The sequence below is a fragment of the Phocoena sinus genome, chromosome 2, assembly GCF_008692025.1.
Source record: "Phocoena sinus isolate mPhoSin1 chromosome 2, mPhoSin1.pri, whole genome shotgun sequence".
Classification (NCBI taxonomy): domain Eukaryota; kingdom Metazoa; phylum Chordata; class Mammalia; order Artiodactyla; family Phocoenidae; genus Phocoena; species Phocoena sinus.
In genome coordinates, this window is record NC_045764.1 from 75269152 (window position 1) to 75294875 (window position 25724).

The following is a 25724-nucleotide window of genomic DNA, read 5'->3' on the forward strand; positions in this document are numbered from 1 at the left end:
TGAATTACTTGGGAGCTAAACCTGTTTAGCGGTCTGAGGCTTGAAAGCTGCGGCCGCACGCTCCTTTCTCCACATCCCTCCCCTCTCTTAAGACTTGAGTGGCTGGCGGGAGCAGGAATGGGCGGGGCTCACGGGCCTACGTCATTTCCAGCTTCTGCGAGTGCTTCCGGGACGTCGACCCAGCGCCGCTTTATGTGCGGCGGAACGAGAGGTACTTTGGCGAAGTAGGTATCTCTTCCTGGGTTCCTGGCCGAACCACTTCTGTTGCCTCCGAGGCGGGAAGCGCCTTTTCCACAGGTACTGGGTGAGCCTGCCCGCGCTCCCTGCCACCATTCAGAGCAGGCATTGCGTCCGTTGGGTCTTCTGCGAGGGCCTTTCCGGCCTGGGTTCGGCCCGTTACCGACTTCGCTGCCGGGATGGCCTCGCGGCGCTTCCCGGGGTGGGAAGGGAAGGAAAGGGAGGCGGCCGGGAGGCGGCTTGTTGTACTCGGAGCGCCCTGTGAACAGTCCGGAGGGTGAGGGGTTGGGGGGCAGGGGTCCTCAGCCCAGCACCATATTTTTAGCCAGATGAACGTCTTAAAGCTTACATGGTGATTTTTCCCCACAGTATCGGGGCGGGCTTGCGGGGGCGGGCGGCCCGTTTCTTAAGTGTCTCATTCTTGTGTGTCTTCGGTGCTTGAAGTCCGCTTTCCAACCTCATGTGAACTCGTACCGGAATGAATTTAAACTGGATGGTTTGCTCAAGAAAGACTAGGACTGTGAGGTTACTTCCGAATGTGGAGCCTTCTACTTCAATTTTCTAAACTGCAAAATATAGTAGTACTAAATTTACGTGGCTCATACCACATCTGAAAGAATTAAACATTTCACAGGGAATTTTTAGAAATCTGAGATTATTAAAGCAAGTAATTTAAACAAACATTTAAATAACATATAGCTATTTCTAAAATTATTTTTTATTGAGGTGTAATTGACATATAACTTGACTACGTTACTTTCAGGTGTACAGCATAATGGTTCAATGTTTGCACACCTTGTGAAAAGATCACCACAATAAGTCTAGTTAACAACCGTCACCATAGTTGCAAAAAAATTTTTTTTCATGTGATGAGGACTTTTAAGATCTACTCTCTTAGCAACTTTCAAATATGCAATGCAGTATTAGTAACTCTGGTCACCATCCTGTACATTATATCCCCATGACTTATTTTATAATTGCAAGTTTGTAGTTTCACCCATCCTTTTCCCCAACCCCCAATCTTCTATCTATGAGCTTAATTTTCTTCTATTTTGTTTTTTAGTTTCCACATGTAAGTGAGATCACGTGGTGTTTTTTTCTCTGACTTATTTCACTTGGTGTAATGACCTCAAAGCCCATTCACATTGCCCCAAATGGCAGGATTTCATTTTTCTAAATGTCTGAATAATATTCCATTGTATTTACCGCATTGTTTTTATCCATTCATCCCTGGATGGACACTTTGATTGTTTGTGTAGCTTGGCTATTGTAAATAATGCTGCAGTGAAAGAAAAATGCATGTATCTTCTTGGGGTTTTTTTTTGGGGGGGGAGATATAGTTGATTTACAATGTTATGTTACTTTTAGGTGTATAGCAAAGTGAATCAGTTATACATATATCCACTTTTTTTTTTTAAGATTCTTTTCCCATATAGGTCATTACAGAGTATTGAGTAGAGTTCCCTGTACTTTACAGTAGGTCCTTATTAGTTATCTGTTTTATAGATAGTAGTATGTATATGTCAATCCCAATGTCCCAATTTATCCCCCCGCTTTTCCCCCTGGTAACCATAAATTTGTTTTCTACATCTGTGACTCTGTTTCTGTTTTGTAAATAAGTTCATTTGTACCATTTTTGGAGATTCCACATATAAGTGATACCATATGATATTTGTCGTTGTCTGACTTACTTCACTCAGTATGACAATCTCTGGGTCCATCCATGTTGCTGCAAATGGCATTACTTCATTCTTTTTTTTTTTTCATCTTTATTGGAGTATAATTGCTTTACAATGATGTGTTAGTTTCTGCTTTATAACAAAGTGAATCAGTTATACATATGTTCCCATATCTCTTCCCTCTTGCGTCTGCCTCCCTCACACCCTCCCTGTCCCACCCCTCTAGGTGGTCACAAAGCACTGAGCTGATCTCCCTGTGCTATGCGGCTGCTTCCCACTAGCTATCTATTTTACGTTTGGTAGTGTATACATGTCCATGCCACTCTCTCACTTTGTCACAGCTTACCCTTCCCCCTCCCCATATCCTCAGGTCCATTCTCTGGTAGGTCTGTGTCTTTATTCCTGTCTTACCCCTAGGTTCTTCATGACATTTTTTTTCTTAAATTCCATACACACGTGTTAGCATACGGTATTTGTCTTTCTCTTTCTGACTTACTTCACTCTGTATGACACACTCTAGGTCCATCCACCTCATTACAAATAGCTCAATTTCGTTTCTTTTTATGGCTGAGTAGTATTCCATTGTATATATGTGCCACATCTTCTTTACCCATTCATCCGATGATGGACACTTAGGTTGTTTCCATCTCCGGGCTATTGTAAATAGAGCTGCAGTGAACATTTTGGTACATGACTCTTTTTGAATTATGGTTTTCTCAGGGTATATGCCCAGTAGTGGGATTGCTGGATCATATGGTAGTTCTATTTTTAGTTTTTTAAGGAACCTCCATACTGTTCTCCATAGTGGCTGTATCAATTCACATTCCCACCAGCAGTGCAAGAGTGTTCCCTTTTCTCCACACCGTCTCCAGCATTTATTGTTTGTAGATTTTTTGATGATGGCCATTCTGCCCGGTGTGAGATAATATCTTATTGTAGTTTTGATTTTCATTTCTCTAATGATTAATGATGTTGAACATTCTTGTGTTTGTTGGCAGTCTGTATATCTTCTTTGGAGAAATGTCTATTTAGGTCTTCTGCCCATTTTTGGATTGAGTTGTTTGTTTTTCTGTTATTGAGCTGCATGAGCTACCTGTAAATTTTGGAGATTAATCCTTTGTCAGTTGCTTCATTTGCAAATATTTTCTCCCATTCTGAGGGTTGTCTTTTGGTTTTGTTTATGGTTTCCTTTGCTGTGCAAAAGCTTTTAAGTTTCATTAGGTCCCATTTGTTTGTTTTTGTTTTTATTTGCATTTCTCTAGGAGGTGGGTCAAAAAGGATCTTGCTGTGATTTATGTCATAGTGTTCTGCCTATGTTTTCCTCTAAGAGTTTGATAGTGTCTGGCCTTACATTTAGGTCTTTAATCCATTTTGAGCTTATTTTTGTCTATGGTGTTAGGGAGTGATCTAATCTCAAACTTGTACATGTACCTGTCCAGTTTTCCCAGCACCACTTATTGAAGAGGCTGTCCTTTCTCCACTGTACATTCCTGCCTCCTTTATCAAAGCTAAGGTGACCATATGTGCGTGGGTTTATCTCTGGGCTTTCTATCCTGTTCCATTGATCTATCTTTCTGTTTTTGTACCAGTACCATACTGTCTTGATTACTGTAGCTTTGTAGTATAGTCTGAAGTCAGGGAGCCTGATTCCTCCAGCTCCGTTTTTCGTTCTCAAGATTGCTTTGTCTATTCGCGGTCTTTTGCGTTTCCATACAAATTGTGAAATTTTTTGTTCTAGTTCTGTGAAAAATGTCAGTGGTAGTTTGATAGGGATTGCATTGAATCAGTAGATTGCTCTGGGTAGTAGAGTCATTTTCACAATGTTGATTCTTCCAATCCAAACACATGGTATGTATCTCCATCTATTTGTATCATCTTTAATTTCTTTCATCAGTGTCTTATAATTTTCTGCATACAGGTCTTTTGTCTCCTTAAGTAGGTTTATTCCTAGATATTTTATTCTTTTTGTTGCAGTGGTAAACAGGAGTGTTTTCTTGATTTCACTTTCAGATTTTTCATCATTAGTGTATAGGAATGCCAGAGATTTCTGTGCATTAATTTTGTATCCTGCTACTTTACCAAATTCATTGATTAGCTCTAGTAGTTTTCCGGTAGCATCTTTAGGATTCTCTATGTATAGTATCATGTCATCTGCAATCAGTGACAGCTTTACTTCTTTTCTGATTTGGATTCCTTTTATTTCCTTTTCTTCTCTGATTGCTGTGGTTAAAACTTTCAAAACTATGTTGAATAAGAGTGGTGAGAGTGGGCAACCTTGTCTTGTTCCTGATCTTAGTGGAAATTGTTTCAGTTTTTCACCATTGAGGATGATGTTGGCTGTGGGTTTGTCATATATGGCCTTTATTATGTAGAGGGAAGTTCCCTCTATGCCTCCTTTCTGGAGGGTTTTTATCATAAATGGGTGTTGAATTTTGTCGAAAGTTTTCTCTGCATCTATTGAGATGACCATATGGTTTTTCTCCTTCAGTTTGTTAATATGGTGTATCACATTGATTGATTGGCGTATATTGAAGAATCCTTGCATTCCTGGAATAAACGCCACTTGGTCATGGTGTATGATCCTTTTAATGTGCTGTTGGATTCTGTTTGCTAGTATTTTGTTGAGGATTTTTGCATCTATGTTTATCAGTGATATTGGCCTGTAGTTTTCTTTCTTTGTGACATCCTTGTCTGGTGTTGGTATCAGGGTCATGGTGGCCTCGTAGAATGAATTTGGGAGTTCCTCCCTGTGCTATATTTTGGAAGAGTTTGAGAAGGCTAGGTGTTAGCTCTTCTCTAAATGTTTGATAGAATTCGCCTCTGAAGCCATCTGGTCCTGGGCTTTTGTTTGTTGGAAGATTTTTTAATCACAGTTTCAATTTCAGTGCTTGTGATTGGTCTGTTCATATTTTCTGTTTCTTCCTGATTCAGTCTTGGCAGGTTGTGCATTTCTAAGAATTTGTCCATTTCTTCCAGGTTGTCCGTTTTATTGGCATAGAGTTGCTTGTAGTAATCTCTCATGATCTTTTGTATTTCTGCAGTGTCAGTTGTTACTTCTCCTTTTTTATTTCTAATTCTATTGATTTGAGTCTTCTCCCTGTTTTTCTTGATGAGTCTGGCTAATGGTTTATCAATTTTGTTTATCTTCTCAAAGAACCATCTTTTTTATTGATCTTTGGTATCATTTCCTTCATTTCTTTTTTATTTATTTCTGAACTGATCTTTATGATTTCTTTCCTTCTGCTAACTTTGGGGTTTTTTTGTTCTTTCTCTAATTGCTTTAGGTGCAAGCTTAGGTTGTATATTCGAGATGTTTCCTGTTTAATAAGGTAGGATTGTATTGCTGTAAACTTCCGTCTTAGAACTGCTTTTGCTGCATCCCATAGGTTTTGGGCTGTCGTGTCTCCATTGTCATTTGTTTCTAGGTATTTTTTTATTTCCTCTTAGATTTCTTCAGTGATCACTTCGTTATTAAGTAGTGTATTGTTTAGCCTCCACGTGTTTGTATTTTTTACAGATCTTTTCCTGTAATTGATATCTAGTCTCATAGCATTGTGGTCGGGAAAGATACTTGATACAATTTCAAGTTTCTTAAATTTACCAAGGCTTGATTTGTGACCCAAGATATGATCTGTCCTGGAGAATGTTCCATGAGCACTTGAGAAAAATGTGTATTCTGTTGTTTTTGGATGGAATGTCCTATAAATATTAAGTCCATCTTGTTTAATGTATCATTTAAAGCTTGTGTTTCCTTATATATTTTCATTTTGGGTGATCTGTCCATTGGTGAAAGTGGGGTGTTGAAGTCCCCTACTATGAATGTGTTACTGTCGATTTCCCCTTTTATGGCTGTTAGTATTTGCCTTATGTATTGAGGTGCTCCTATGTTGGGTGCATAAATATTTACAATTGTTATATCTCGTTCTTGGATCGATCCGTTGATCATTATCTAGTGTCCTTCTTTGTCTCATCTAATAGTCTTTATTTTAAAGTCTATTTTGTCTGATATGAGATTTGCTACTCCAGCTTTCTTTTGGTTTCCATTTGCATGGAATATCTTTTTCCATCCCCTCACTTTCAGTCTGTATGTGTCTCTAGGTCTGGAGTGGGTCTTTTGTAGACAGCATATATACGGATCTTGTTTTTTGTATCCATTCAGCCCGTTTGTGTCTTTCGGTGGGAGCATTTACTCCATTTACATTTAAGGTAATTATTGATATGTATGTTCCTATTCCCATTTTCTTAATTGTTTTGGGTTTGTTATTATAGGTCTTTTCCTTCTCTTGTGTTTCTTTCCTAGAGAAGATCCTTTAGCATTTGTTGTAAAGCTGGTTTGGTGGTGCTGAACTCTCTCAGTTTTTGCTCGTCTGTAAAGGTTTTAATTTCTCCGTCGAATCTGAATGAGATCCTTGCTGGGTAGAGTAATCTTGGTTGTAGGTTTTTCTCCTTCATCACTTTAAATATGTCCTGCCACTCTTCTGGCTTGAAGAGTTTCTGCTGAAAGATCAGCTGTTAACCTTATGGGGATTCCCTTGTGTGTTATTTGTTGTTTTCCCCTTGCTGCTTTTAATATGTTTTCTTTGTATTTAATTTTTGACAGTTTGATTAATATGTGTCTTGGCATATTTCTCCTTGGATTTATCCTGTATGGGACTCTCTGTGCTTCCTGGACTTGATTAACTATTTCTTTTCCCATATTAGGGAAGTTTTCAAATATAAACTCTTCAAATATTTTCTCAGTCCCTTTCTTTTTCTCTTCTTCTTCTGGAACCCCTATAATTCGAATGTTGGTGCGTTTAATGTTGTCCCAGAGGTCTCTGAGACTGTCCTCAGTTCTTTTCATTCTTTTTTCTTTATTCTGCTCTGCAGTAGTTTTTTCCACTATTTTATCTTCCAGGTCACTTATCCATTCTTCTGCCTCAGTTATTCTGCTATTGATCCCATCTAGAGTATTTTTAATTTCATTTATTGTGGCGTTCATCGTTGTTTGTTTCATGTTTAGTTCTTCTAGGTCCTTGTTAAATGTTTCTTGCATTTTGTCTATTCTAGTTCCAAGATTTTGATACATCTTTACTATCATTATTCTGAATTCTTTTTCAGGTAGACTGCCTATTTCCTCTTCACTTGTTAGGTCTGGTGGGTTTTTATCTTGCTCCTTCATCTGCTGTGTGTTTTTCTGTCTTCTCATTTTGCTTATCTTACTGTGTTTGGGGTCTCCTTTTTGCAGGCTGCAGGTTCGTAGTTCCCGTTGTTTTTGGTGTCTGTCCCCAGTGGCTAAAGTTGGTTCAGTCGGTTGTGTGGGCTTCCTTGCGGAGGGGAGTAGTGCCTGTGTTCTGGTGGATGAGGCTGGATCTTGCCTTTCTGGTGGGCAGGTCCACGTCTGGTGGTGTGTTTTGGGGTGTCTGTGGACTTATTATGATTTTAGGCAGCCTCTCTGCTAATGGGTGGGGTTGTGTTCCTGTCTTGCTAGTTGTTTGGCATAGGGTGTCCAGCACTGCAGCTTGCTGGTCATTGAGTGAAGCTGGGTGCTGGTGTTGAAATGGAGATCTCTGGGAGATTTTCGCCGTTTGATATTATGTGGAGCTGGGAGGTCTCTTGTGGACCAGTGTCCTGAAGTTAGCTCTCCCACCTCAGTAGCACAGCACTGACTCCTGGCTGCAGCACCAAGAGCCTTTCATCCACACGGCTCAGAATAAAAGGGAGAGAGAGTAGAAAGAAAGAAAGAAAGAAAGAGAGGGAGGGAGGGAGGGAGAGAGAGAAAGAAAGAGGATAAAAGAAAATAAAGTAAGGTAAAATAAAGTATTAAAATAAAAATATATTAAGAAAAAAAATTTTTTTAAGTAAAAAAAAATGGACGGATAGAACCCTAGGACAAATGGTGAAAGCAAAGCTATACAGACAAAATCTCACACAGAAGCATACACATACACACTCACAAAAAGAGGTAAAGGGGAAAAAATAATAAATTTTGCTCTCAAAGTCCACCTCCTCAATTTGGGATGATTCGTTGTCTATTCAGGTATTTCACAGGTGCAGGGTACATCAAGTTGATTGTGGATATTTAATCCACTGCTCCTGAGGCTGCTGGGAGAGATTTCCCTTTCTCTTCTTTGTTCTCACAGCTCCCGGGGTTCAGCTTTGGATTTGGCCCCGTCTCTGCGTGTAGGTCGCCAGAGGGCGTCTGTTCTTCGCTCAGACAGGATGGGGTTAAAGGAAATGCTGATTCGGGGGCTCTGGCTCACTCAGGCCAGGGGGAGGGAGGGGTACGGAGTGCGGGGCGAGCCTGCAGCGGCAGAGGCCGGTGTGATGCAGCAGCAGCTTGAAGTGCGCCGTGTGTTTTACCAGGGAAGTTGTCCCTGGATCCCGGGACCCTGGCAGGGGCGGGCTGCATAGGCTCCCCGGAAGGGGGCTGTGGATAGTGACCTGTGCTCACACACAGGCTTCTTGGTGGCGGCAGCAGCAGCCTTAGCGTCTCCTGCCCGTCTTGGGGTCCGTGCTTTTAGCCGCGGCTGGCGCCCGTCTCTGGAGCTCCTTTAAGCAGTGCTCTTAATCCCCTCTCCTCGAGCACCAGGAAACCAAGAGGGAAGAAAAAGGCTCTTGCCTCTTCGGCAGGTCCAGACTTTTCCCCGGACTCCCTCCCGGCCAGCCGTGGCGCACTAACCCCCTGCAGGCTGCGTTCATGCCGCCAATCCCAGTCCTCTCCCTGTGCTCCGACCAAAGCCCAAGCCTCAGCTCCCAGTCCCGCCCATTCTGGCGGGTGAGCAGACAAGCCTCTCCAGCTGATGAGTGCTGGTCGGCACCGATCCTATGTGCAGAAATCTCTCCGCTTTGCCCTCTGCACCCCTGTTGCTGTGCTCTGCTCTGCGACCCCAAAGCTCCCCCCATCCGCCACCCGCAGTCTCCGCCCGTGAAGGGGCTTCTAGTGTGTGGAAACCTTTCCTCCTTCACGGCTCCCTCCCAGTGGTGCAGGTCCCGTCCCTATTCTTTTGTCTCTGTTTATTCTTTTTTCTTTTGCCCTACTCAGGTACGTGGGGAGTTTCTTGCTTTTTGGGAGGTCTGAGGTCTTCTGCCAGCGTTCAGTAGGTGTTCTGTAGGAGTTCTTCCACGTGTAGTTGTGTTTCTGATGTGTCTGTGGGGAGGAAGGTGATCTCCGCGTCTTACTTTTCTGCCATCTTTCCCCTCTCTCCCTATTTCATTCTATTTTTGTGGCTGAGTAATATTCCATTGTATATATGCCACATCTTTTTTATCCACTCCTCTGTCAGTGGACGTTTAGGTTGCTTCTGTGTCCTGGCTATCATAAATAATTCTGTAATGAACACTGCGGTGCATGTATCTTTTCGAAGTACAGTTTTCTCCAGTTATATGCCCAGGATTGGGATTGCTGGATCATGTGGCAGCTCTATATTCACTTTTGTTTTGTTTTGCAGTACGTGGGCCTCTCACTGTTGTGGCGTCTTCCGTTGCAGAGCACAGGCTTCGGACGCGCAGGCTCAGTGGCCATGGCTCGCGGGCCCAGCCACTTCGTGGCATGTGGGATCTTCCCGTACCGGGGCACGAACCCGTGTCCCCTGCATCGGCAAGCAGACTCGCAACCACTGTGCCACCAGGGAAGCCCAATATATTCAGTTTTTTAAGGAACCTCCACACTGTTCTCCATAATGGATGCACCATCAGTGTAGGGAGGGTTCCCTTTTCTCCACACACTCTCCAGCATTTATTGTTTGTAGATTTTTTTGATGATGCCCATTCTGACTGATACCTTATTGCAGCTTTGATCTGCGTTTCTCCAATAACCAGTGATCTTGAGCATCTTTTCATGTGCTTCTTGGCAATCTGTATGTCCGCTTTGGAGAAACATCCATTTTGATCTTCTGCCTATTGTTTGATTGTTTTCTTTGTTTTGTATATTGAGCTGCATGAGCTGTTTGTATATTTTGGAGATTAATCCTTTGTAGAGCGCCTCGTTTGCAAATATTTTCTCCTATTCTCTGGGTTATTTTCGTTTTGTTTATGGTTTCCTTTGCTGTGCAAAAGCTTTTAAGTTTAATTAGGTCCCACCTGTTCATTTTTGTCTTTATTTTCATTACTCTAAAAGGTGGGTCAAAAAAGATATTGCTGTGATTTATGTCAGAGAGTGTTCTGCCTGTGTTTTCCTCTAAGAGTTTTATAGTATCTGGTCTTACATGCAGGTCTTTAATCCATGTCAAGTTTATTTTTGTGTATGGTGTTAGAGAGTGTTCTAATTTCTTTTTACATGTAGCTGTCCAGTTTTCCCAGCACTACTTACTGAAGAGACAGTCTTTTCTCCATTGTATATTCTTGCCTCCTTTGTCATAGACTAGTTGACCATGGGTGCATGGGTTTATTTCTGGACTTTCCATCCTGTTCCATTGATGTATATTTCTGGTTTTGTGCCAGTACTATACTGTTCTGATTACTACAGCTTTGCAGCACACTTTGAAGTCAGGGAGCCCGATTCCCACAGCTCCATTTTTCTTTCTCAAGATTGCTTTGGCTATTCGGGGTCTTTTGTGTTTCCATACAAATTGTGAAAGTTTTTGTTCTAATTCTGTGAAAAATGTCATTGATAATTTGATAGGGATTGCACTGAATCTGTAGATTGCCCCAGTTAGTATAGTCATTTGGACAATGTTGATTCTTCCAATCCAAGAACATGTTATGTCTCTCCATATGTTTGTGTCATCTTTCAAGTTCTTTCATCAGCGTTTTATAGTTTTCAGAGTACAGGTCTTTTGCCTCCTTAGGTAGATTTATTCCTAGATATTTTATTCTTTTTGATGCAATGGTAAATGGGATTGTTTCTTTAATTTCTCCTTCTGCTCTTTCGTTGTTAGTGTATAGAAATGCATCAGATTTCTGTGTATTAATTTTGCGTGCTACAAGTTTACCAGATTCATTGATGAGCTCTAGCAGTTTTCTGGTAGCATCTTTAGGATTTTCTATGTACAGTATCATGTCATCTGCAAACAGTGACAGTTTTATTTTTTTTTCTTTTCCAATTTGGATTCCTTTTATTTCTTTTTCTTCTCTGATTGCCATGGCTAGGACTTCCAAAACTATGTTGAATAAAAGTGGTGAGAGGGCTTCCCTGGTGGCACAGTGGTTGAGAGTCTGCCTGCCGATGCAGGGGACACAGGTTTGTGCCCTGGTCCGGGAGGATGCCACATGCCACGGAGTGGCTGGGCCCGTGAGCCATGGCCGCTGAGCCTGCGCGTCCGGAGCCTGTGCTCCGCAACGGGAGAGGCCGTGACAGTGAGAGGCCCGCGTACTGCAAAAAAAAAAAAGTGGTGAGAGTGGACATCCTTGTCTTGTTCCTATCTTAGAGGAAATGCTTTCAGCTTTTCACTGTTGAGTATGATGTTAACTGTAGGTTTGTTATATATGGCCTTTATTATGTTGAGGTAGGTTCCCTCTATGCCCACTTTCTGGAGAGTTCTTATCATAAATGGGTGTTGAATTTTGTTAAAAGTGTTTTCTGCATCTGTTGAGATGATCATATGGTTTTTATTCTTCATTTTATTGGTGTGGTGTATCACACTGATTGATTTGTGGATATTGAAGAATCCTTGCATCCCTGGCATAATTCCCACTTGATCATGATGTATGATCCTTTTAATGTGTTGTTGGATTTGGTTTGCTAGTGTTTTCTTGAGGAATTTTGTATCTATGTTCATCTGTCATATCGGCCTGTAATTTTCTTTTTTTGTGGTATCTTTATCTGGTTTGGGTATCAGGGTGATGGTGGCCTCATAGAATGTGTTTGGGAGTGTTCCTCTGCAATTTTGGGGAATAGTTCCAGAAGGATAGGTGTTAACTCTTCTCTAAGTGGTTGATAGAATTTGCCTCTGAAGCCATCTGGTCTTGGACTTTTGTTTGTTAGAAGTTTTTAATTACAGTTTCAATTTCACTACTTGTGATTGGTCTGTTTATATTTTCTAATTCTTCCTGGTTCAGTCTTGGAAAGTTATACCTTTCCAAGAATTTGTCCAGTTTATTGGCATATAGTTGTCCAGTTTATTGGCATATAGTTGCTTGTAGTAGTCTCTTACAATCCTTTGTATTTCTGTGGTGTCCATTGTAACTTCTCAGTTTTCATTTTTTTTAAACATCTTTATTGGAGTATAATTGCTTTACAATGGTGTGTTAGTTTCTGCTTTATAACAAAGTGAATCAGTTACACATATACATATGTTCCCATATCTCTTCCCTCTTGCGTCTCCGTCCCTCCCACCCTCCCTATGCCACCCCTCTAGGTGGTCACAAAGCACCGAGATAATCTCCCTGTGCTATGCAGCTGCTTCCCACTAGCTACCTATTTTACGTTTGATAGTGTATATATGTCCATGCCATTCTCTCACTATGTCCATTTCTAATTTTATTGATTTGAGCCCTCTCCTTTTTTTCTTGATGAGTCTGGCTAAAGGTTTATCAGGTTCATCTTTTCAGAGAACCAGCTTTTAGTTTCATTGATCTTTTCTGTCATTTTCTTCATCTGTATTTCACTTACTTATGCTCTCATCTTTATGATTTCTTTCCTTATACTGACTTGCAGTTTTGTTTGTTCTTCTTTCTCTAGTTGCTTTAGGTGTAAGGTTAGGTTGTTTGAGATGTTTCTTATTTCCTGAGGTAAAATTGTAGTGCTATAAACTCCCCTCTTAGAACTGCTTTTGCTACGTGCCATAGGTTTTGGATCGTCGTGCTTTCATTTTCAGTTGTCTCTAGGTATTTTTTGATTTCCTCTTTGATTTCTTCAGTGATCCATTGGTTGTTTAGTAGCATGTTGTTTAGCCTCCATGTGTTTGTGTTTTTTACAGTTTTTTTCTTATAGTTGATTTCTAATCTCATAGCGTTGAAGTCAGAAAAGATGCTTGATATGATTTCAGTTTTCCTAAATTTACCAAGGTTCACTTTGTGGCCCAAGATGTGATCAAGCCTGGACAGTGTACCATGTGCACTTGAAAAGAATGCGTATTCTGCTGCTTTGGGATGGAATGCTCTATAAATATCAATTAAGTCTAACGTGTCATTTAAGGCCTGTGTTTCCTCATTGACTTTCTGTCTGGATGATCTGTTCATTGATGAAACTGGGGTGTTAAAGTCCCCCACTATTATTGTGTTACTATTGATTTCCCCTTTTATGCCTGTTAGCATTTGCCTCATATATTGAGGAGCTCCCGTGTTGGGTGCATATGTATTTACAATTGTCATATCTTGGATTGATCCCTTGATCATCATGTAGTGTCCTTCCTTGTCTCTTGTAACATTCTTTATTTTAAAGTCTGTTTTATCTGATATGAGTATTGCTACTCCAGATTTCTTTTAATTTCCATTTGCATGGAGTATCTTTTTCCATCCCTTCACTTTCTGTCTGTATGTGTTCCTAGGTCTGAAGTGGATCTCTTGTAGACTGTGTGTATACGGGGTCTTGTTTTTGTATTCATTCATCCAGTCTTTGTCTTTTGGTTGGAGCATTTATTCCATTTACATTTAAGGTAATTATCTTTATGTATGTTCTTATTGCCATTTTCTTAATTGTTTTGGATTTTCTTTTTAGGTCTTTTTCCTCCCATTCCTCTTTTGTTCTGTTCTCTTTTGATGACTAACTTTAGTGTTGTGTTTGGATCCTTTTTTCTTTTTTGTGTGTGTATCTGTTGTAGATTTTCAGTTTGTGATTACCATGAGGCTTTGATATAGCAGTCTATATATAAATAAGATTGTTTTCTGTTGCTGGTCTTAATTTCAAATGTATTTCCCATATCCTGTATTTGTGCTGATTTCGATATCATATTTTTGATATGATATCGAATTGCTGATTTTGATATCATATTTGTGTGTGGATGATTTCCTACCTTTACTGTATGTTTGCCTTTAACAGTGAGTTTTTCCGTTTGTAATTTTCCTGTTTCTCATTGTGGCCTTTTCTTGTCTACCTAGAGAACTTTCTTTAGCATTTTTTGCAAAGCTGGTCTGGTGGTGCTGAATTCTCTTAGCTGTTGCCTGTGTGAAGCTTTTGATTTTGTTGTCGAATCTGAATGAGAGCCTTGCTGGGTAGAGTATTTTTGGTTGTAGGTTCTTACCTTTCATCACTTTAAATATATTTTGCCACTCCCTTCTAGTCTGCAGTTTCTGCTGAAAAATTAACTGATAACCTTATGGGAATTCTCTTGTATGTTATTTGTTGCTTTTCCCTTGTTGCTTTTAATATTTTTTGTGTGTTTAATTTTTGTCAGTTTCATTACTGTGTGTCTTGGCGTGGTCCTCCTTGGGTTTAATCCTTTATGGGACTCTGTGCTTCCTGGACTTGGGTGACTTTTTCCTTTCCCATGTTAGGGAATTTTTCAGCTATTAATCTCTTCAAATATTTTCTCAGGTGTCTTCTGTCTCTTGTCCTTCTGGGACTCATATAATGTGAATGTTGGTGCATCTAACAAAGTCTCAGAGGTCTCTTAAACTGTCCTATTTTTTTTTTCATTCTTTTTTCTCTGTTCTGTGGCAGTCATTTCCACCATTCCTTCTTCCAGCTCCCTTATCCGTTCTTCTGCCTCATTTATTCTGCTATTTATTCCTTCTAGTGTAGTTTCATTTCAGTTATTTTATTGTTCATTTCTGTTTGTTTCTTCTTTAGACCTTCTAGCTTGCTCTTAAACATTTCTTGCATTTTTTAGGTCTGTGCTTCCATTCTTTTTCCGAGATCTTGGATCGTCCTTACCATAGTTACTCTGAATTCTTTTTTGGGTAGATTGCCTATCTCCACTTCATTTAGTTGTTCTTCTGGGGCTTTATTTTGTTTTTGCGTCTGGGACATATTTCTCCAATATCGCATTTTGTCTGACTTTCTGTATTGTGGGCCTGTTCCACAGGCTGCAGAGTTGTAGTTCTTCTTGCTTCTGCCCCCTTGTGGATGAGGCTGATCTAAGAGGCTTTTGCAGGTTTCCTGGTGGGAGGGACTGGTTCCTGCCCACTGATGGGTGCAGCTGGGTCTTGTCCCGCTGGTGGGCAGGGCTGTGTCAAGAGGTGTGTTTAGGGCTTCCCTCGTGGTGCAGTGGTTGAGAGTCTGCCTGCCGATGCAGGGGACACGGGTTCGTGCCCCAGTCTGGGAAGATCCCACATGCCGCGGAGCGGCTAGGCCCTTGAGCCATGGCCACTGAGCCTGCGCGTCTGGAGCCTGTGCTCCGCAACGGGAGAGGCCACAACAGTGAGAGGCCTGCGTACCACAAAAAAAAAAAAAAAAAAAGAGGTGTGTTTAGCAGGCAGCTGTGGGCTCGGGATGACTTTTGGCAGCCTGTCTGCTGATGGGTGGGATGTGTTCCCACCCTGTCAGTTCTTTGGCCGGAGGTGTCCCCGCACTGGAGCCTAGAGGGTGTTGGGTGGGGCCAACTGTTGGTGAGAAAATGGCGGCCTCTAGGAGGGCCCATACCAATGAGTACTCCCCAGAACTACCTCCACCTGTGTTTTTGTACCTGCAATGAGCCACAGCTGCTCCCTGCCTCTACAGGAGACCCTCCAATACCAGCAGGTAGGTCTGGCCCAGGATCCCGTGAGTTCACTGCTTTTTCTCCTGGGTCGTGGTGTGCACAAGACCTTGTGTGTGCTAAGAGTGAAGTTTCTGTCTCCCCCAGTCCTGTGGAATTCCTGCAGTCAAACGCCACAGACGCTCAAAGCCAGATGCTCTGGGGGCTCCTCCTCCCATTGCCAGATTCCCAGGCTGGGGATCCTGATGTGGGGCTCAGAACTTTCACTCCTATGAGATGACCTCTGTGGTAATCATCATTTTCCAGTTTGTGGATCGCCCACCCATTGGGTATGGGATTTGATTTTATTGCGATTGTGCCCATCCTGCCATCTCAATGTGGCTTCTTCTTTGTCTTTGGATATAGGATATCTTTTTCGGTAGGTTCCAGTCTTTTTTTGTCAATAGTTGTTCAGCAGTTAGTTGTGATTTCAGTGTTTTTGTGAGAGGAGGTGAACCCATGTCCTTCTACTCTGCCATCTTGTCTCCCATCCCACAGTTTCTTTATCCATTCATCCTTTGATGGACACTTAAGTTGTTTTCATGTCTTGGCTATTGTGAATAGTGCTACAGTGAACATGTGGGTGCATATATCTCTTCCAGTTAGTGTTTTCTTTTTCTTCGGATAAGTACTCCAAAGTGGAATTGTTGGATCATATGGGAGTTCTCTTTTACTTTTTTGAGAAACGTCCATACTTGTCCATAGTGGCTGCACCACATTTTGCATGCCTACCAACAATGCACAAGGGTTCCCTTTAATCCACATCTTCACTGACACTTGCTATTAATTGTCATTTTGATAATAGTTATTTTAACAGGTGTGAGGTGATATTTCACTGTGGTTTTGATTTGCATTTCCCTGATAATTAGTGATGTTGAGCAGCTTTTCATGTACCTGTTGGCCATCTGTATATGTTCTTCGGAAAAGTGTTCACATCCTTTGCCCAATTTTTTTTATAGAAGTATAGTTAATTTACAACATTGTGTTAGTTTCAAGTGTACAGCAAAGTGATTCAGTTATACATATATTATAAATATATATATGTATTTTCAAGTTCTTTTCCCTTATAGGTTATTACAAGATATTGAGTATAATTTCCTTTGCTATACAGTAGGTCCTTGTTGCTTACCTATTTTATATGTAGTGTTGTGTATATGTTAATCCCAAACTCCTGATTCATCCCCTGCCCCCTCCCCTCCCCAATTCTTTTGGTAACCATAAGTTTGTTTTCTGTCTGTGAGTTGATTTCTGTTTTGTAAATAAGTTTATTTATATCATTTTTTAGATTCCACATGTGATATCGTATGATATTTTGTCTTACTCTGTCTTTACTTAATATGATCATCTCTAGGTCCGTCCATGTTGCTGCAAATGTTCTGTCCAATTTTTAATTGGATTGTTTTCTTTTTTACTATTGAGTTTTATGTATTCTTTATATATTTTGGATATCAGGCCCACATGAGATACATGATTTGCAAATATTTTTCCCCATTCAGTAGGTAGCCTATTTTTTTTATGGTTTCCTTTGCTGTGCATAAGCTTTTTAGTATTATCCTGTCCCATTTATTTTTGCTTTTATTGCTTTTGGTGTCAGATTCAAAAAATCATCACCAAGACCTGTGTCAAGGAGCTTACCACCTATGTTTTCTTCTAGGAGTTTTAGGGGTTTTATGGTATTAGGTCTTACATTTCAAGCCTTTAATCCATTTTGAGTTCAGTTTTGTGTATGGTGTATGATAATGGTCCAGTGTCTTTTTTCTTGGATGTGGATGCCCAGTTTTCCTAGCACCCTTTATTGAAGAGACTGTCCTTTCCCCATTGTTCTTCCTTCCTTCCTTCCTTCCTTGCTTCCTTCCTTCCTTCCTTCCTTCCTTCCCTCCCTCCCTCCCTCCCTCCCTCCCTGTGTTGGGTCTTTGTTGCTGCACGCGGTCTTTCTCTAGTTGCAGCGAGCAGGGGCTACTTTTCATTGTGGTGCGCGGGCGTCTCATTGCAGTGGCTTCTCTTGTTGCAGAGTACAGGCTCTAGGCGCACAGGCTTCAGTAGTTGAGGCGCGGGGGGCTCTATCTACAGCGCAGGCTCAGTAGCTGTGGCGCACGGGCTTAGTTGCTCCGCGGCATGTGGGATCTTCCCAGATCAGGGCCCAAACCCGTTCCCCTGCAGTGGCAGGCAGATTGTTAACCACTGCACCATCAGGGAAGCCCTCCCAATTGTACATTCTCGCCTCCTTTGTTGTTAATTACTTGACCGTACATGTGTAAGTTTATTTCTGGGCTCTTTATTCTATTCCATTCATCTAACATCTGTTTTTATGGCAGTAATGTACTGTTTTGATTACTGTAGCTTTGTGATAGAATTAGATATCAGCAAACATGATGCCTCGAGCTTTGTCCTTCTTTCTCAAGATTGCTTTGGCATTTTGGCGTCTTTGTGGTTTCATATATATTTTAGGACTGTTTGTTCTATTTCTTTGAAAAATGCCATTGGAATTTTGATAGGAATTGTGTTGAAACTGTAGATTGCTCTAGGTAGTATGGATATTTTAATAATTTTGATTCTTCCAGTCTACGTGCATGGAATTTCTTTCTGTTCATTTGTGTCATATTCAGTTTCTTTCATCATTGTCTTATAGTTTTCAATGTCCAGGTCTTTCATCTCTTTGGCTAAATTTATTTCTCTTTGGCTAAATTTATTTCTAAGTATCTTGTTCTTTTTGATGCAATCGTAAATGGGCTTATTTCTCTTTCTGATAATTCATTATTAACTTATAGTTATTTTCTGGTAACTCTAAGACTTGTTAAATGGGCAGGACACAAGATTCTGTACTCTCACTTTGTCAAGTTTATATCTTCTTACTGGGACCCCTTCTTGCCCTTTTTATCCCCCCTCAGCTACCCACATACATTTTACTAACTGATTTTTTTTGTGTTCATTTATTTATTGAACAAATATTTCATTGTCTCCTATTACGTCTCAGGTAGTGTTTGTTCTAGACGCCTGGTTTACTTCAGTGAACAAAAACAGACAAAAGTCCCTGTCCTGGTAGGTCGTACAGTCTATTGAAGGATACAGAAAATAAACATAAACTAAGGAAACTGTATAACATGTTAGAGGGTGATGGTGCCATCAAAGAAACATAGCAGGGTGAGGGGGATTGGGCAGTTCCAGAGTGGAGGTGGGAGTTGGGGTTTTAAATATGGTGGTCTGTTTAGGCCTCATTAAGTATGTGCTATACTTGAAGGAATTAAGAAAAACAAGAGGGTATCTGGGAGAAGAGCATTCCGGGTGAAAAGGACAGTCTTTACAAAGGCTTACATAGGCAGGAACATGTCTGTCATGTTCCAAGAAAAACAAGGAGAAGCCAGTTTGTCTGGAGAAGGGCAAGATCAAGGGGGAGATGGCAAATGAGGTCAGTGAGATAATGGGTAGCCAGATTATTATAAGGACTGAATGAAATGGAAACCATGGGAGGTTTGCACAGAGAAGAGATATGTTCTAACCTGTGTTTTAAAAGATCACCTGACTGCTGAATTGGGATTAGAATCTCAGGGGCAAGCATGGAAGCAGGGAAAGCAGTTAGGAAGCTATTTCAGGAATCCCAATGACAGGTGATGGTGGCACATACCAGGGTGATAACAATGGACATGGTGAGAAATGGTTGGATTCTGAATCCATATTGAAGGTAGAGTTTACAGGTTATGCTAGGGATTGGATGTGGAGGTAAAATGGCCAGACTGGGGGTAGGGAGGGGTGGTCGGGAATAACTGCGAAGGTTTTTGCCTAAGCCCATAGAGGTATGGAGTTACATCAACGGAGATGGGAAGGACAGCACATAGAGATGTTGAGTAGGCAGTTGGATCCAGGAGTGAGAGTTCAGGGCAAGGTCGGTTCTAGTATATGAATTTGGGAATCATCAGCAATGGTATGTAAAACCATGACACAAAGCGATATCACCAAGGAACAAGTGTAGACAGAAAGCAGAGAACCAAAGCGGTGTCTTGTGACATTAAGAGTTAAGGGAGAAGAGCCTCAACCAACAAACAATATTGAGAAGGATGAACCAGTGCGTTTAAGAGAACAGCCCAAAAAGTGTACTGTCCCAGAAGCTAAGCCAAGATCCTTTATCAAAGAGGAGGGAGTAATCAGCCATGTCAAATGATTAAGTCTGGTGAGAACTAAGAATTGAGGATTATTAGTTTTAGCATTGCCACCGGTGAGTTTTCACCATGTTTCATTTGAGCGCTTGAGGCAAAACTGTATAAGGAGTGAGTTTAAGAGAAAATGTGAGAAAAGGAAAGAGAGACAGTGAGTACAGACAACTCAGCAGTTTTTGCTGCAAAGAGGAATAGAGAAATAGAGTGTAGCTGGCCAGAGAAGCGAGTTGAGACTATTTTTTTTTAAGATGGGAGAAGTGCTGCCTGTTTGTTTGCTGATGGGAAGGATCCGTAGAGATGGGAAATTTGATAGGGATAGAAGGAATAGTTGAATTGTTGGAAAAATATCCTGTCTGTAACAGGGGAGATAGGACCAGATCCACAGTTAGAAGGATTGTATTTAGGTAACAGCATGGATAGTTTGACTGTAGTGACAGGCAGAGTATGTGGGCGTAGATATTGGTAGGTGGTTAGATGTAGTTTTGAGAGTTGAAGTTTTCATTGCTTCACTTTCCTCAGTAAAGTAGAAAACCTATTCTAAATGTATCTAAGTGCAATACAGTTTGATATTAGCATTTTGACATATCACCTGGTTATTTATTCACTAACAAATACTTATTGAATTCATACTAGGCATTGTTCTAGATGGTAAATATATAACTGAGCAAAAGTCTTATCTCGAGGGAACGTCTGTTTTAGTGGATGGAAATAGAATAAGCATATATATGTCAGCTTCAATTAGTGATATAAATGAAAATAAAGCAGTGTAAAGGGGAAGGGAGGTAGTTCCTTCTTATAGGTTGGTCACAAAAGTCATTTCTGATGAAGTGACATCTGAGCAGAGATCTGAATCGGATGAGAGGTAAACCCTGCAGGTGTCTGCGCAGTACATTTGAAACAGAAAGAACAGCCAGTGCGAAGGCCCTAAAGCAGGAACATCTTGCCATGTTGGAGCAAGGGACTAGTATGGCTGAAGCAGAGTGAATGAGGGAGTAGGTGGAAGAAGTCAAGTTCAGAGAGGTAGTGGGGCGGGGGGGCCCAGATCATGCAGGCCTTGTAAACCATTAGGAGGACCTTGGTTTTTACTCTGAGATAGGATGCTGCGTTGGGAGGTTTTGAACAGATGAGTGATGTGATTTTATTTGTTTTAAAAGGCTCAGCATGGCTTCTCTGGGGGCAGGGGTGGGATAGACAAGGGTAGAAAGAAGGAGACGCCTTACTTGGCTATCACCATAAATCTTAGTGACAGGTTGATGGTGACTTAGTGCTAGCAGTGGCGATGGTCAAAGTTGTTGGATCCTGGTTATATTCAGAAGGAAGAACTGAAAGGATTGGCTGACAGATGGCACGCAGGGTGAGAGAGAATTTGACTATGAGGTTTTGGGGCCGTCTTACTGGAAGACTAGATTTACTGTTAATTGAGGTGGACAAACCGAGGGCAGAAAAGGTTTGAAGGAGTATCCAGAATTTGGTTTGTAACAAATTTAATTTGATCTACCACTTTATGTTTCCATCCAGTGTGTCAAGTAGGCAGTTTTATACATGGCAACACGGGCATATAAAAGGTCAGGACTGGCAATGTAAGTTTGCACATCATCAGCAGATAAATAGAACATATTTAAAGCCATAAGCCTAGATGAGGTAACTAAGGGAGTAAAGCGTATAGAGAAGACATGAGAAGCTTTGGGGCACTCAAGTAGTCAGTTACAAGTTAGATTGCTGAGGAGCAACCAACAGAAGGAAACAAGAAACAGTACTATCCAGTGAGGTGGGAGGAGAAAACTGAGTATGGGGTCCCAGAAGCCAAAGAAAAGACTTCAAGAAGGCAGACATGATCAAGTGTATCAAATGCTCACTAGGTGTGTAATGTGAAGACTGATAACATTATTTTTGCTGAGTTTTACCTGATGTTTACTCCTGAGTACGCCTGTCTCCTTCTGTCCATCTCTAAACTGAAAGTGCCATGAGGTCAGGTATCTAATACATGACATGTAGTAAAAGCTCAGTATTTGCTGAATATGTGCTACTGGCACCCTCTCAGAGCCCTCATCCCTCATCTCTTTCTAATCTTGCACTTGAGTACATTGTTTACGTTGCTGCCCATTTGTCTGACCTTTCCTGTCTAGAAAGCTTCAGGGGCTCCCCATTACCTGCATTATAAAATCCTGGCACCTCTCCTGACAAATCCATCCATGTCATCTTTTTCAGCCTCATCTCCTACCACTTCCTATGCATACCTATACCCTAATATGGAACAATTTATAGTTCTGTCTACAGACTGTATTTCATCCTTCTATGGCTTTACTCATTCTATTTATTTTTTCAGCCTAAGATGACTTTCCTCCTTTGCTTGGCTAAAGTCTAGCTTGAAGAATCAGGAAGCTTTTGTTAGCCAACTCATTCAGTCCACAGGCAGCCTCCATAATAACTCTATATAATCTCTATCACAGTTCTTATTCTCTAACTTTTTTATGTGTCTGTTACGTTTTCTAAAGTATAAATTTTTTAGGGTCAGAAGTGTATGTTTCTTTATCTTCCTCTCCATTGTACCTGTCACAGTGCTATCTTCTGGGTAGGCACTCTAAATACTGAATTGTAAGAGAACAGGAAAATGAGGGGGAAGGCATTCTAATGTGAGCTGAAGATTGTCTGGATCAGTGGCTTGACAGTAAGTAGAAAAGAATGGTACATGGTAAATTCTAGACTAGGTCAAAAGGTAGATATTTGAAAGAAATGGTAAAGATGTACATTTTAATATATATATCTATACTTTGTACAAAGGAGTATAAATGCCTATGTCGAAATAATAGAAAAAATAAATAGAAAAACTATTTTTAACTATTCCTTGCAATTCTTCAGTTATTATATAGTATGCTAATAGTATATATTAGAAAATATGAAGTAGACTGTTACATATGTAATTTATAATTTTTTTAATACTTTCATATTAAATTTTTAGGATATCAATGCAAGCCTGAACAAGAAAAAGAATTTCTCCCTCCTAAGCCATGGCATATCAGTTGTACAGAAATACCACTTTGGGAAACAGTCTTCAGGAGAGCCTCGATGAGCTTATACAGGTGAGGGAGTAAAAATCAACATTTTTATTTAGATGGATCTATAATAATTCTTGTTCTCATACTTATGAGAATGGCATAGTCTACGTAGCTTTAAGATAACTTTGGATAAGTTAATACAAGTCTTGAGATTTAAATTAGAATTTTGAATTTATATTTTAATTTTAGGAAAATTAACCTTTTTATGTAAACCTCTCATCCAAGAACATATTTCCATTTATTTTCATATATTTTGAGCTTTGATAAGATTAGACTTTTTTTTTTTAACGTATTATTGGTCCCAAGTTTTTTATTTAAAAGAAACTTGGTTCCTTCAATTTATCGAACACTTCTTTCCAGATACTGTGAAGGAGTGGTAGACAAAGTTTTGTCCTGGTGTTGTAACATCACTGCATGTTTTCTTTTCAAAATTATGTTTGTGTCAAGATAATGCAAGAAAATATTGTCAGCCTTTGCTTCTTAGTTGTCAGTTATGGCAAAAAAAGAAAAAGGGATTCTAGTTTAGAGGCTCTGGTTAATTAACCTCAGTTAAATTTTAGATGATAATTCATAATTTTTTGTTTTTTTAGCTTTTTGAAAAATTTTATTTTTTGCTGTGTTGGGTCTTCGTTTCTGTGCGAGGGCTTTCTCTAGTTGCGGCGAGCGGGGGCTGCTCTTCATCGCGGTGTGTGGGCCTTTCACTGTCGTGGCCTCTCTTGTTGTGGAGCAGAAGCTCCAGACGCGCAGGCTCAGTAGTCGTGGCTCACGGGCTTAGTTGCTCTGCGGCATGTGGGATCTTCCCAGACCAGGGCTCGAACCCGTGTCCCCTGCATTGGCAGGCGGACTCTCAACCACTGTGCCACCAGGGAAGCCCTATAATTCATGTATTTTTGTTTTATTTTTTCTTTAATGTTCTTCTCTAAGAAGATTCACGACCTTTATTTTTTCTCAGTCTCAACAGATTACCCCCCAGCTTGCCCTTCAAGTTCTACTTCAGTTTGATAAGGCTATAAATTCAGCGTTGGCACAGAGGGTCAGGAACCGAGTCAATTTCAGGGTAAGGATATTTTCTTAAATCTAGAAGCTGCACCATGGTTGTTACAGTAGTGCTTTTTAGGACACCTACATATTTATTAGTCATAAAAAGAGATGGCTTAATCAAACTTTGGAACTTGTTTGATAACAACTAAATCCTGCTTGATTAAATCTGTATACTAAGTTCATCCACTTAATGTGAGATACAGAGTTGTTTTTAGATTCTTATTCCATTGTTTTTCACAAATCAGCCTATGTATGTTTGGCTACCTTCCCTGAAGAGTTACTGAGATTTCAAATGTCTGAAACATTATCTGCAGGATTGAAGGTAAGTGAGAGTAATCTCTAAGGATCAGTTATGTTTTTTAAACTCTGACCAGGGAAGTTCAGAGTTCTTTCTAGAAACTTCACGTAGCCTCCCACCTACTCTTTATAAAGACCTGACCTGTTGGCAGATAATGGTCTCTTCTGGTAGCTTGGTCTCATTTGAATCATTTCTACTTTGAAATCCCAAACTGAACAAGACTGTCTTTCTCAATTCGATGGTAAATTCAGATTACAAGATATGAAAATCAACAAACGAAAAGAATATAGATGTTAATTTGCATTTAAGAGAACATCAGTGTTTGGGGTTTTTGGTTTTAGTTTGTGATGAAAAGCACAAAAGAAAAATTTTATCATTTATTTAACGAACATTTCAATGCCTATTAAATACGAGGCATTGTTCTGGATATTGGGTATACAGGGCAAAAGAAGCCAGGCCCCGTTTGACTTACTTTAGTGAAGGGGTAAAATCTGCATGTATTTTATATTCATATAAATAAGTCACATGATTTTCACATGCCTAACAATTATCTGGAGTAAAACGTGGCTTTATAAAATTTTATCAGTGGATTCTTGAATGTTTAACAGTAATAATGCTGGCAAAGCTTCCTTTTTGTACAACCCTACATACAACGGTGCCTAGTTTGTCATTCAGAACCTGATCCTTTAATTCTAAATTGATCCATGTTGATACATACTTGCCCATGTAGAAAATGTGTTTGACTACTTATCAGAGTCGTAGGGTTCACAAGGCCTGAGTGGTCTTCTAGTTGTATTATTGTAGGTTTCTAGTTTGGATCTCTTTAGCAAAAGGTAAATTAACTGTAAAAAAGTGTTAGTAGATATATGTAAAAAATATATGTATTTATTAGAGGTGCATTAAAGATACAGTTTAGCCACATGTTATCTATCATATAGAAGGAGACTTTTAATATAAAGAACAGAATTTCAGCATAGTTGAATGTTCACATGCTAATCATAAATAGCAGTGACTTGCCTGGTTCAAGTCATTGATACATCTGCCACCAACTGGATATGACAGTAACCCACACACTTATAAGATCACTGATTATACACAAGCCAGAAATGAACACTGAGGTTGGCCTTTGGTTGTTCAGCCTTCCAACGGCTCAAACTATAGTCCAGGAAGAGATCTAATTAAAAAAAAATTTTTTTTTTACGTTTACAACTCTGCATCTTTTTACTTAATACGTCCTGAGTGATTTTCTATGCATTACTCCCACCTCTCCACTGAAACTTCTCTTGCCAAGTTATTTATTGCTAAATCTAATGCATAATTAGTGATACTATTGATTAGTCTCTTTTGAAACGCATACTTCCCTTGAAATCTTACTATTCTGGCTTTTTTCTTCTATTCTCTGGCCTCTCTTCTCAGACTACTTTGCATCACTTCATTGCTGGTTTTCGTTAAGGGTTATCTAGGGCTCCACATATTCTCCTTGAATGATCTCATCCAGTCCTTGGCTTTAAAATTGATATGCTCCCATGCTTGCTTCTACACTCCAGCTGCTTACTGGATATGGTAAGATGTAGCTGAAACTCAAATTTAACTTTCCTCCCAAACCAGTTTTTTCTATGAATGCGTTGTTACACAAGCCAGAAACTTGGGAATAACGAAGATTTCTGTGTTCCCCACCCTACCGTATGCAGTTGGTTATCAAGCGTTGACAGATCTACCTTTTAAAA

The 25724-nt window shown here is 40.3% G+C and overlaps 1 protein-coding gene across 3 annotated transcripts in view; it reads left to right on the forward strand.

The window, feature by feature from the left end:
• Window positions 1–171: 171 nt before the first annotated feature.
• GTF2A2 (general transcription factor IIA subunit 2) overlaps window positions 172–25724 on the forward strand; it is a 30181-nt gene continuing 4628 nt past the window's right edge. The window contains exons 1-3 of one of the 3 annotated variants that reach the window (XM_032622640.1): window positions 172–297; window positions 22562–22682; window positions 23611–23715. In XM_032622640.1, the coding sequence (XP_032478531.1) occupies window positions 22611–22682; window positions 23611–23715 (177 nt within the window). In that variant the 5' untranslated portion in view covers window positions 172–297; window positions 22562–22610. Of the gene's footprint in view, window positions 298–15432; window positions 15457–22561; window positions 22683–23610; window positions 23716–25724 lie in introns of those variants that run through there. The other 2 variants (XM_032622641.1, XM_032622642.1) reach the window with 2 other exon arrangements.